We start from the raw sequence: 12577 nt of genomic DNA on the forward strand, positions 1-12577 counted from the left end.
TTCATACAATATATTTAGTAGATAAGATAATGGTTTTCATTTTTTATCTTAAAATGCTTTAATTGATTCATCGATTCACCTTGATTATTATATAAAAAATATATTGGACTTAAAAATAGATAGTAACATATATTATATTATAAAATCAAAACTAATAAACAATACATGTTTTATTTAAACCATGGAACGTTTAAAATAATACGTGAAGATGTGGCGTATGGTGTACTTTAAAAACATTGCATTACACATGACTGAAGCAAAAAAATATATATTTTTAGATCAACATAAAACATGCGTATTTATAGAAAAAAGCATGCCATGTGCTATAAATATGATATGCATAATTAAAAAACATGTTTTTATAATTAGTACTTACCAGTATTACATGAATAATGACAATAATCAAAATACTACGACAAAAACAGCAACAGGCATTGATTGCGATACGAAAAGCTACAGCAAGATGCATCAGGTATTAAAAGAAAAAAACAGAGTCTGCTAGTCCATATATTGCTAGAAAAGCTAGAGCACAAGTCGAGTATTTTTTTTCTATATTTAATGGCAAGTGAGTGTCCTAACAACTAAGCACTTGATTGTTTGCCATTAAATAATAAAATCCACGACTTTTTAATAAATAGGGCTCAGATTCACGAGTATTTCGCTTGTTTTTTTTTATCGGGATATACAGAGCGATACGCTCGTGTAGCCAAGCCCTGTGAATCTCGCCTATTGGAGATTTTTTACGGTGGTGGTTGGGTTGTTTTCTACCTGAGTGGTATCTCTTCTCGTTGTGAGTGACGCGACGCTGGGTGCGCCGGGCGCGCGGGGGCCCCTGTCTAGAGGCCCCCGACGCGCCCCCGCTCGGGACCCCCGTACCGGCGCCGACGCTCGAACCCCCGCCGGCTAAAATTTTCACACTCGCTCGCATTACACGACCAGGGATTGGAAAATCATACAAAAATACGCCATTGTTTATACACGTTTAAGTTTGAGTGTAGAACAATACGCCATCAATTGTCCGTATAAAATTTTACGACGCTTAACATATTGGTGCATTATTAGAATAATATGGAAAATATTATATATCATCAGTATTCTCAATTAATTATTTTTGAGTAAAATGCAAAAAAAAACATTATATAACTTATTCATTAATTGCTGATACATCGTCTATTAAAATAACCACATAAGGCACAAAACCTATATGTGAAAAAGTGAATCTTTAGTGACGTTATTGCACTAACTTTCTCATTAAAGTCTAAATAGTTAGCTTGTCTATAATTACATAGCAAGCCTATCAAGGATTTGAGAAATTTAGTAGTGAAATAAAATTGATAAGCATTGTTTTACTGTCTTTATGAATGGATTACATTTTAACAAGTCGCCACAATTATTCAAATGGAAATTATTGTATTTTATAAAATTTTTCAATAGAGGCATAAAGTAGTCGTATTTTTTTATTATTACAAATCTGACCATCATGACTCGATAGGTTGCCCCAATGCGTCATTATGGCTATTATACAAATTTTACAAAAAAGTTTTATTAAACATTTCACATTCATAAATTCAAACATCCGTTCATATATCTACTACACAGATCATTTCATTGAATATTAAAAGTTTAAAAAACAATTATGGCGCACATCTAAAATATATGGGCGCCATCAAGTTTGACAAGCTCGTTGGAGCGTTCTTAGCAACTTCCGAAAGTGCTACCTCGAGATTGAAATAAATTGTATCCAACATGATACAAATACGGATACGACCCGTACTTGTAATAATAATATGTAATTCGCTTCTTTGAGATTCCAGTTTTAGAAGAATTCACGAAATTGAACTTGAGAATCCTGTGACATCGATAAATTAAAATCTGATACATATACCAAATGACCTAGTTCTTCCTTTTACTAGTAATCAATGAGTCAGATTTATAAATCATAATACTACTCTAGAGATAAAAACCATGGTTATTGATACAATATTGTAACGACTTATCATATGTATTATTCCGGAAATTTTATGATTAAAACTAACAACTGATCATGTGTTATTAAATAAATTGTATGTAGTTGTAGTCATGTTTGTCTGTAACTCATAAATTTGGATTATCCACAAATATATTCTGCATGTTGATCAATCACTAATAAAATGGCCAAGGATACTGTTTATATTATTAGTACTTATTGGTACTCTCATTATATATGCCTTCATTTTTAGCAGTTTTTTTTTAATAATACCATTAACTTGCTTAGCTACAGTATATATCATATTGAAGGTTCATCTAGTGAAAGTAGCAATTTAGATAAGTCTAATAAAGAAATTGTATGTTATGCAATATTCTCCAATAGGAAATCAAATATCGTTATTGATAAATATAATCCCAAAAAATCGAGATTATTTTAGTCAAGAAAAAAACAGTTCGTAAAAGAAAAAGTCAATTTACTGATGTATTATATATAAAGAAGGAGAAAAAATTATCGATGATTCATAGTGAAACTAAAAATATTTTTTTATCTTAACTGTAAATATTTTTTTTATATTTTCAATTTAATGACTGATTTTCTATTGACATTTTTTTTTATTGGGCATTAGCATATGTACGTATACGTATGCCCGAGAATGACAATACTACCTTTACTCATTAACTATGCTATTTATTTATTTTATTTCGGAACAAATAAAATATAAAAAATCAAGTTGTGCCATGGTAATGTGATCAAACATGTTTGATTTGTCTTTGTATACTATAACTATTATTCGGAAAAGTTTGCTTTTATAATAAATATTCGATATAGAATGTGATTTTTTGTCTGATTTAAAAAAAAATAGTGGTATATAGTATATACGATTATTAAAAGTCCTGGTTAAATCAGATCTTCGACTAACCATTGCAGGACTGTCGCAGTAATGAATGGTTATTTGGATGCCGCAAGAACTTTGAGGAGATAACAAGCGCGAGCGGAAAAACACATGCAATTCATTGTTGACACAACAAAGAATTCGCGCCTTTTTACATCAAATTTTAACTAAGAATGAGAAGTGGTTCTATACGACAATATAAGTTGGAAAAAATAATGACTTTCTCCAAATCAAGTAGTTGTTTTAACCTTAAAATCCGGGTTCCGCTTCGAAAAGTTTTTTTGTGCATTTGGTAGAATGCAAGCGGAATAATTCATTATGAATTATTATAAACTATTTACTGCAGAAAACCAGAAACTGGAAGTACAGAAAAAAGATAATTTTTCATCATGACAATACACATAACAAAAAGTTAAATTGAGAGGTTCTATCACATCCTACATATTCTATTAGCTATTACATTTTTAGGTCCATGTGGTGGAAGTGAAAAATCACTTGAACGAGTATTTTTGCTACTTTAATCAGAATTTTATTTAAAGCATTGATATGAAAAGTTGCAAGAGAGATGATTCGTAGTTGTAGATAATAATTGAAATTATATTTTATCGTAATGCGTAAAAATTTAGATTTTTTTTTCTGGATCCCTTAACATTACTTAAATTCATTCAAACTAAGACGCATATCAAATACATCATAAATAGCATATATAAATATTTTATTAATACATGTGCGTCAAACATATAAATCGAAAATGCAACTTACAAAAAAAATAAAATGAAAGAATGTGGGGTCTATATGTAATTATAGAAAGTAATAATTTGAGCATTTATAAATTTAATTTTACAGTATTTTCTAGTGTAACAGGTAAAAAAATTATCTGACGCCATAAATGATATAAATGCCCCAATAGTCTATATATTCATACACCCGATTCTGCTGCACTCTATGTATATATATATCCTTAAGTGGTCCATTAACCTTTGAACCGTGTGCACTCTCTGACTATACCTTCCGCAATTTAATAGGGGTCGGCAAAAAAAAGCCGACACTCACAGGACAAAGGCATTTGAATTTGAATCTGTAAATTCATTTTTAGATGGTGAATGGATTACTACTATTTGACAATATGTAGCTTTAAAATAATCTCGACTATATCAGAATGAAAAATTGCATCATTTAAATGCCCTGTTGTGACAAAAAACACGGATTTTTAGTTATATCCTTGTGTAAAAAATGAGGTTTTCCTCGTCGTGTATATTTTTTATAATAATCATCAGAAACTGACACGTGTTTCTCGTAGAAAAATGCGTCAGTGATATTAATTTAATCATTTTAACACGATTTTTTGGATCGCGGATTATTTCTCTCTAAATGCTGATGCTTTTTGGTTCTTCTAAAAAGCATCCGCATCCGAAACCCTTATACATAACACAATAATCGTTTTTCTAAATGTATAGTTGAGCTGGCTCTAATTGACGATTCTCGCCAGTACTATCGCTAGCTCAGGACGGTAGCTGAAATGTGTAATACCACCCGGCTATTACCGCATCAAGGATGTACATATTAAATCGGCTCGATAAAGTATGTCCTTTCCCTTTGTACCCGCATCGTTGTTGTCCGGCGCCAGTTTTGTTACGATAACCCTTTACGGCATTCAAAACAATTATATATTATTTTTTTAAATATAAACACATTTTTTTTTTAATAATTTTAAAATTATTTTTACAAATATTTTAAGGTACTGAATTATTATAATAAACACGCAGAATCACACAGTAAAGTGATTATATTAATTTTATTATTTTTTAATTATATACATAACTAAATTTGATTGTAAGTTTTAAAACACTTTTTACATCAAAAATACGCCGCAAAGGGTTATTTATATTGACAGGCGGTTCACACTCGAGATATTACATATATTCGAACCATGTATATGCATTCGGGTACACACAAAAAACTCATTGAAACACCGCACAGTTCGATGCTTCAAACTGTCAATTCTGTTTACATGAAAATTAATATTCACAAACAACTTTCTACACCATAAACGAACGCAGTCAAATATCGGTTATGACGTGTTAAAATGCAATGGGGAATGAATGATGATTTGGTTTATTTATATTTATTTCATTTTAATATTAGTCATAGCTTTTTTGCACCGCATTAGTATGCAATTTACGTAAATACACGTCTGGCTCAATTACCGCAAAGCACGTTTTTCGCGACTTTTGGCGTTATTTCGTTATGCGGTTTATTTCTTATCGCGTGTATAAAGCTTCTCCAGATATTTGTCTTTGTTTAGATAGTGAACCAAAAAGGGTATTTAACCCTTTTTATAAACTAAACAAAAAGTGTCTGGATAAGCCGTAAGACACACATCGTCGGCTTATTTCTAACACTGCATCAATTTTTTTTTTCTATTTAATATCTATAGTTGACTTTTGAACTCATTGAGATAATTGGAGTCAGAATATAAAATAAAATTGTAACAATGTGATTTGTAGTTAGAGCTAAGCCGACGAGAGTATTAAGTGAATTAAATAAATAAAATAAAACAGAATATACCTGGTTGTATTTTCTGAGCATGTGTGATGAGGAGCCTAGCTCTTTTCTTTTCATATCCTTTCTGTGTGATGTCACCTGAAACAAAATACAGGAATTATATACCAGTAGATCGAGAAAGATTTATTAATATCATTATTTATCAGTTATATATTTTCAATAATTGATAATAAATACAATGGAAGAATTGGTAAGAAATACACTTTTTGTATGAAATTCATTAAATTAATTTTACACATGTGTATGTATCATATAAGCTTAAGATAAAAGCAGTAGTTGTTTTAAGAAAATATAAAAATGTTGCGGTTAAATTATGTGGTTAAAATTATATTAACAATCACATGTTAATATTTATAACCCAATCTACCCACTTGATGTTCTGTTTAAAATAAGCTGATTAAGCTCGCGGATGATGTCAATCATAAAGATCGGTTGCAAATAACCATATTAAATGAAATTTAATTAATGTATGTCCTTAAACTATATTTTTATCATTTAAACATGTCACTATAAACACGGGAGGCCAATATTTCTTTAAGACGGCAACTTCTAAGAAGTAGCAATATGACGGCGAAATATAAAGGATGAGATTTTGTCCCCACTTCACCTAAGAAAATATATACAATTCATAGCAATCTGTGATATATTACCGTCTGGGAAAACTAGAGAGTCTTTATTTTTTATTTTAAGTTTAAATAGTAATCAATTAATGTATGGGATTGGATTGTTTATCCCTTCATTATTATTTTAATCATTTTTACATACTATCGTATTCAAAATAAAGATTTTTTCAATTTTTGTAAAGTATTACTTCTAAGGCTCAAATACACATACAAAATTCGTTTATAGCAAAAAAATTACTACTAGAAAGTAGAGTAATTTATATATTTTATTAAGACACATTGGTAGTTTAAGAACAAAGCAAACTAACAACTCATTTTTGTAAAGCAGTAAAAAACAGAAATAAATGCGTAATATTATCTTCAAACATGTCAAGCTATATAGATCATGTAGACCAAACCATGCAGACAGAAGTAGCAATAATACAGAAAATTGTAATTTTAGATAATGTACAGAATTCTTGAAGAGCGTTTTTAACAAAATGATACGATTTTCATTTGATTAAAAAACTATTTCCGAAATAAACAATTTTAAAGTACAATACGCAAAATTAGAATTAGTTTCTAACCTTTACTAATCTATGGATCATTGTGTCTGGTCTGACGTATTCTGGTAATCTAGACATGCCGATGACTTTATTGCGCTTTGCGCTTATAATCTCGCGTTTCCTGCTTGCCACTAGACAATATTTAATTATTATTTTTTGAAGCGCCAGATTACGAACACAAAATGCGATAAAAAAGCATAATAATCAGCCGCCATAGTCTGTCTATGATCGGTTAAGTAACTAGAGAATAACCAAATAAAATGTAGCACCCTGGTTCAACAATTTTTTTAATAATCTTGTTTAATGCATTCTCAAAATCCGTATATATGATGTTTATTGTTGCACTGAAATTGAATGATATATTTATTGCCTACATTACACTCTCTGGAAGTTGGCCAAGGTTCGCCAAGGACAGAGAATATAGTGGGTTACTTTGGTCGAGTTCGGTTCTGCTTGCTCTAAAATCTCTCGGAAGTTTTCCGAAGTTACCGAGAACGGGAGGTAAAGTGCGGGTAATTCAGTCGACATGGCCAGCTTCGAGCGCCTCTGAACATTGTCGGCAAACGGACCGAAGTCGGAGCTGCTCTTTCGAGCGCGGTGAGATACTTCCCCTTTCGCTCTCTCGCGTGTTAAGTGACGGGAGTGAGAGAGATAATGATATGGTGGTTCGCAAACTGAGATAGAACGAGTAACTCGGTTCAATTTCAGTATGCGCGTAGGCGTCCTATGGTCAGCGCGCATGACGAGCGCTGCATCGTGGTAAAGTTATATTACCACATGTTTATCGGGGACTTTAACAGACTCTTACTGACATCTTTGAATATTTTAGGGCACCAAAAGGGATTAATTATATTTTTTATAGTATATTCTTCTAACAGATATCGTTATTATATTTTTTTCATATAATATTAAGTATGTACTTGATTTTGCTAAAAAAATCTTTTCCAATATCCTTATGTATTTTCCTAGATCGGTTTATATAAATGTAGCACCATAACGAATTCTTATTTAAAATCGATGGCAACAAATTGTAGGATAGTCACAGATGTGGTGTTCGTATTCTGAAGTATCATTTTTATGCCTTATGGCATTTTGTAAAAGCTGACAAAGATTTTGCGTAAATTGAATATTTACGACCGAAAAGTTTTTATTGATATTGTATTCGTGAGTGCCTACACAAACTTTTATAATTATCAGTAGCATAATTATAATATGTCAATTTAAAAATTGCGATTATTTGGCACTTGAAATCTGCGACTGTGTGGGCGCTTACTCGAAGTCGTAGATCTCGGCCGACTTCAAGACAACTTCCAGAGAGGGTAGTGGAAGCATTAAGCTCAATTGTAACAAAAATGATATCGAATAGAGCTATGTAAATAAACTCATGGTAACTAGCTTAACTATGCACAATTTGTTTAGTTACCAGTATATTCTTTGCTCTGTGGTTATCATACAATTGTTTTCACCGCTATCTTTGTGGCATTATTTGATGTGTAAATTTATAAAATAATTATAATACGACAAAAATTCACTATGTAATTTCAATTACTATAAATAATTTATGGTAAACTAGTATTTGCTTAAATTTTAAGTTCATAATGGGTTGATAGTAATAGAACGGTAGAGGGGGAGAAATTAGTTTTTCCTGAAGAGCAATCTATCATTATAAAAATTAATATTTATAACATTTTCTTAATTTATATAAGAGCGAACATATTCTAAGATATATTTTAATGAATATTGGACGCTTTTTGGAATGAGAGTAAAATATTATGTTTCTTATGGCAACAAATCTGGTTGGACGGTCGGGAAATTATGCAACGGACGGTAGACTAGAGATGGATGCGGTTATTTCCGTGGTCCACGGGGCATCTGTTCTTTTTACATCTTGTTGCGGTAAACTGATCGTAGACAACTGTGGCATTCGTTCCGAAATCGTCATAAATATATAAACCACGCTAGCCATTAAGAGGAGAATCAACAAACATGAGTGAAATATTTTGAAATCTAGACGAATAAGATATGATTCTCTAAAAAAACATATTTAATACATCAAGTACAACAATCATTGACCGATTGTCAATTTTTATTGTACATTTTCATATTTATTTGCTACTTAATTACTTAATAAGTATCTAATAAAGAAGCAATAATTGAAAAATAATGTTATGTAGTAAATTTCGTGGAATTTATACCTTAAAAAATTATAATTAAAAGGAATATTCCGAAAATAAAGACACATACAAAACGTATTTCTATAGAATTTTTCTTTGCGATTGATTTACTTAAGAACAATCCTGTATGCAAACATATGTATATATAAATACATATTTACATTTATATATAATGATATTAATAATAATAATGACATAATAGCAAATCTTTTTATGGTTCACCTCATGACCCTTTTCCAATTGATTGAACTAGCTATTATTGTAAACACTATCGACGCGTTATTTTTTTATATTGCGGATCTGCGCATGTGCTTCAATCTGTTTTTTATCCCATAATATCAGCCTATATAAGATAAGATTTTATAAAAGCATCTCAACGCGCCTATCCAATTTCATCGAAAAGAGTGGCAGTAAATCCGATGTGATACGTCATATTGTAGATATTTTATATTCGAAGCGGTTTTCAGATTTTTCTTGTGAAAATTTTCCGACACGTTAGATAACCTCGATAGACATTTCTAATTTTTCCCTAACAAACTAGGTACATCGTAAGATAGACATAATATCGATAGTGTTCGATTTTGGAGCTAGTCTTAAGAAGAATGTGTGATTTGTTGATAAAATTGTACAATCAAAATTACTTTGTACCTTTGATGTGCCTGTTTTTGAACAGATGTTTTGATTTAAATGACAGAAGTTTAGTTATATTTAAAAATCCATAAGACGATTTTAGACATTGTGCTAAATTCCACCGATCGTTCACCATAAAAACTGATTTTGAACGAGTTTTTCAATAAAAACTGCTTTCTTTATGAGCAATGCAACTACTTACTACTTCAAATTCACATAACATTTATCATGTTCTGCGGTGAATTTCAGCAGCAGTTTCAAATAGTGTAAAAGTTTATTGTACTTTCTTTACATTTATGTAGAAAATTAGGAATATTTGCACGTGTATATGAATTGGGAAATTTATAAACGTACAGCTTTCGTGCGCCAATGAATGTGTATACATATGGTATCGATTAGCAGGTTCAAGAGTGACGCCTTCGCACATTTTTTTCTGACGTTTGCATTACGTACATACTACACGCGACGTTACGTTAATTGAATTCGCACGTTCAGTAACAATTAACGTTGAACGTATAACGTTTGTGCAACGTGTTGACGAGCAATTTAGAATAAGTGTGAGAATGTGTGTTAAGAATTTTAGATAACACTCGAAATATAATACAATTAAGTATATTTTTATTAAACGAGATCTCGAAATGTCAATTTGGTTATTATAATACATTAACAAAATATAATTGCTATGTCTTATCTTATCACTTTAATGCAATTTAAAGTAGCCAATAAACTACATCTCTTGCAATATATATTACAAATGCAATCTTTGAGAATCTTTGGTTTAAATAAAACGTTCTTGTCACGAATACGGTGCGGATTATTCGTGCTCGAAATATTTTTTTTAAATTAATTTTTATTTAATGAGAATGCGCGTATATTGTGACATATGAAACAAACATAAATAAAAATCACCCTGTTGATTATGATGATCATAATGAATAAATTAGTTGGGGGAAGTGAAAGATATTATTAAGGGCTGCTAAATATAAAATTGTATTGTTTTTAATTTATACTCATTATCCGAATGAACGATGGTCTCATGGTTGCATAACTCTTATTGCATAATGTTACAGTTTAATTTAACCCATGGACAAGGTGTTATATTCTTAATGAAACGGCTTTACCGTGCTGGTCAATTCAAAATCATTTTGCTAATGAAGATGGCTTGATCAATTTTTGGAAAAAAATAACGACATTGGATGCTATATATGGAATAGCACAATCTTAGTCAAAAGTAGTAGTGAAGTTTTTCCCAATATATCAGAAATATGCAGAGTATGAAAAAAATGCCAATGTTTGATCGCGATTCAAATGCTTGAATGATGCGGAAATCGTTTCTATTGTCACTCAAACAGAAGTGGAAGGGAGGGATAGTGAGAATACAAGTGAAGAAGATACTAACAAAAACATTATGCACATGACGGCACTGTCTTCTGTTGAAACTTTACTGGAATTAATCGACCAAAGGGGAGTCGAATATAACGATATAATAGCTTCTGGAAAAATTTGTAATCCTCCTCAGCATTAGCTCGGATAATCGAAAGTATACTGTATAAGTTATAAATGACAGTAAAATATGAACACGCTGTAATAACTTAATGCAAGAAAGGTGCGAAACGAGTATTATATATAATAATATATAGTACTTTAAAAATCGACGGATAATACAAGTTAATAATATATTCATATACATATGTACATAATAAATAAATTTAAAACATATTAATATTTTTTTATATTATAAAAAAATACCGCTTAAAATCGCATAATAATTAAACTGGTGTATTTTAATAAAATATATAATATATTATTATATATAAATCAACACAAAATTAATGAAAACTTCATATATATATATATATATATATATATATATATATATATATATATATATATATATATATATATATATATATATATATATATATATATATATATATATATATATATATGTACATATATATTGACATCTATGAACAGAAGTATTAAACTAAGCCTAATGGTGCCTTGAGCTAAGTTTGAAACCACATAAAAAATATTTTTTTTATCAGTTGCAATGAACTTCATAGGTAAAAGCTCTGTGTAACTATTACATATTTTGAATTATTTTTTTACATTATTCTCAAAGCGCTTACTTGTTCATAACTGTATCTATGAAAAGTTAAACTTATAATAGTTTTGCAGCTTTGCTATTTACAAATGTAAACAGATTATAGTAAAGTTGAGAATGATTTAAGCAAAACATTAAGTTTTGCATTAAATCTGGTAAAGACGTTTTTGCAACTGGATATCGATTAAATATGACATAATTTATGTAAGTATGTATGCACATTATTTTTATTCAAATATATACATACTTACATATGTATTTTACAACCGCAATGCCATTGTGTTTTTCATGTATACATATGTATTATATTGTACATATTATAGTCACACATCACAAATGACATACTGCTATTGTTAAGTTTTGAATTTGTAACTGTGCGTCTGTAAATAACTTTACAGACGATTTAATTATTTTATTTATTTAATATAATAAAATTGTAAAATTATATTCTACAAATAGGTTTATATCAGACGCGGGCGGTGAGATATTTTCCCTCTCGCTCATTCACGTGTTAAGTGACGAGAGTGAGTGAGAGATAAGGGCATGCGGATCGCATTCACTCACTCAGAGAGGGAAAGTATCTCACTACCCGCGCCTGGTTTATATATGTATGTTAATATACATATGATAAAATTAATTTGCCATTTTTCATAATCTAAAGATTTTTGTATGTAATATAAATTTAGAATAGTGAACACAGTTAGATCGAGAGTAGCTTTACAGATCGGAGCATATGGTACGCATAAAAATATACGTATGTCTGTATGTTTATAACAGAAATATAAAATTTAGGTCAAACAAATTGATATCCAAGGAGTGGATATCAATTTGTGCGTGCATGTTTTTTAAGTGTTAAAAAAACCAATGCTATTATAAATACTCGCATTAAATAACTTTTTAAGAAACACAATTTTTAAAATCAAAATTACAGCAACAGTTATAATAACTTGAAGAAAATTAAGTAATATAAATATGATATTTCAAACAGTGTGTATCCAATGATAAAAGTATGCTTTGTAAAGAAAAAAATAAGCGTACTATAACGAATTGTGTATTTCTTATTTTTTTACAC

General features: G+C 30.0%; 1 protein-coding gene across 21 annotated transcripts in view; it reads right to left on the reverse strand.

Annotated features, from left to right (window-relative positions):
* Positions 1–12577, reverse strand: part of DIP2 (disco-interacting protein 2) — a 94514-nt gene that overhangs the window by 15710 nt on the left and 66227 nt on the right. For 11 of the 21 annotated variants that reach the window (XM_088188108.1, XM_088188107.1, XM_088188105.1 and 8 more), the window contains one exon: positions 5430–5504. In XM_088188108.1, coding sequence (XP_088044234.1) covers positions 5430–5504 — 75 coding nt within the window. Of the gene's footprint in view, positions 1–768; positions 904–5429; positions 5505–12577 lie in introns of all 21 variants that reach the window. The other 10 variants (XM_088188101.1, XM_088188098.1, XM_088188090.1 and 7 more) reach the window with 1 other exon arrangement.

The sequence above is a fragment of the Plectrocnemia conspersa genome, unplaced genomic scaffold (genome assembly GCF_051122295.1).
Source record: "Plectrocnemia conspersa isolate PC_06_02 unplaced genomic scaffold, ASM5112229v1 ptg000006l, whole genome shotgun sequence".
Classification (NCBI taxonomy): Eukaryota; Metazoa; Arthropoda; class Insecta; order Trichoptera; family Polycentropodidae; genus Plectrocnemia; species Plectrocnemia conspersa.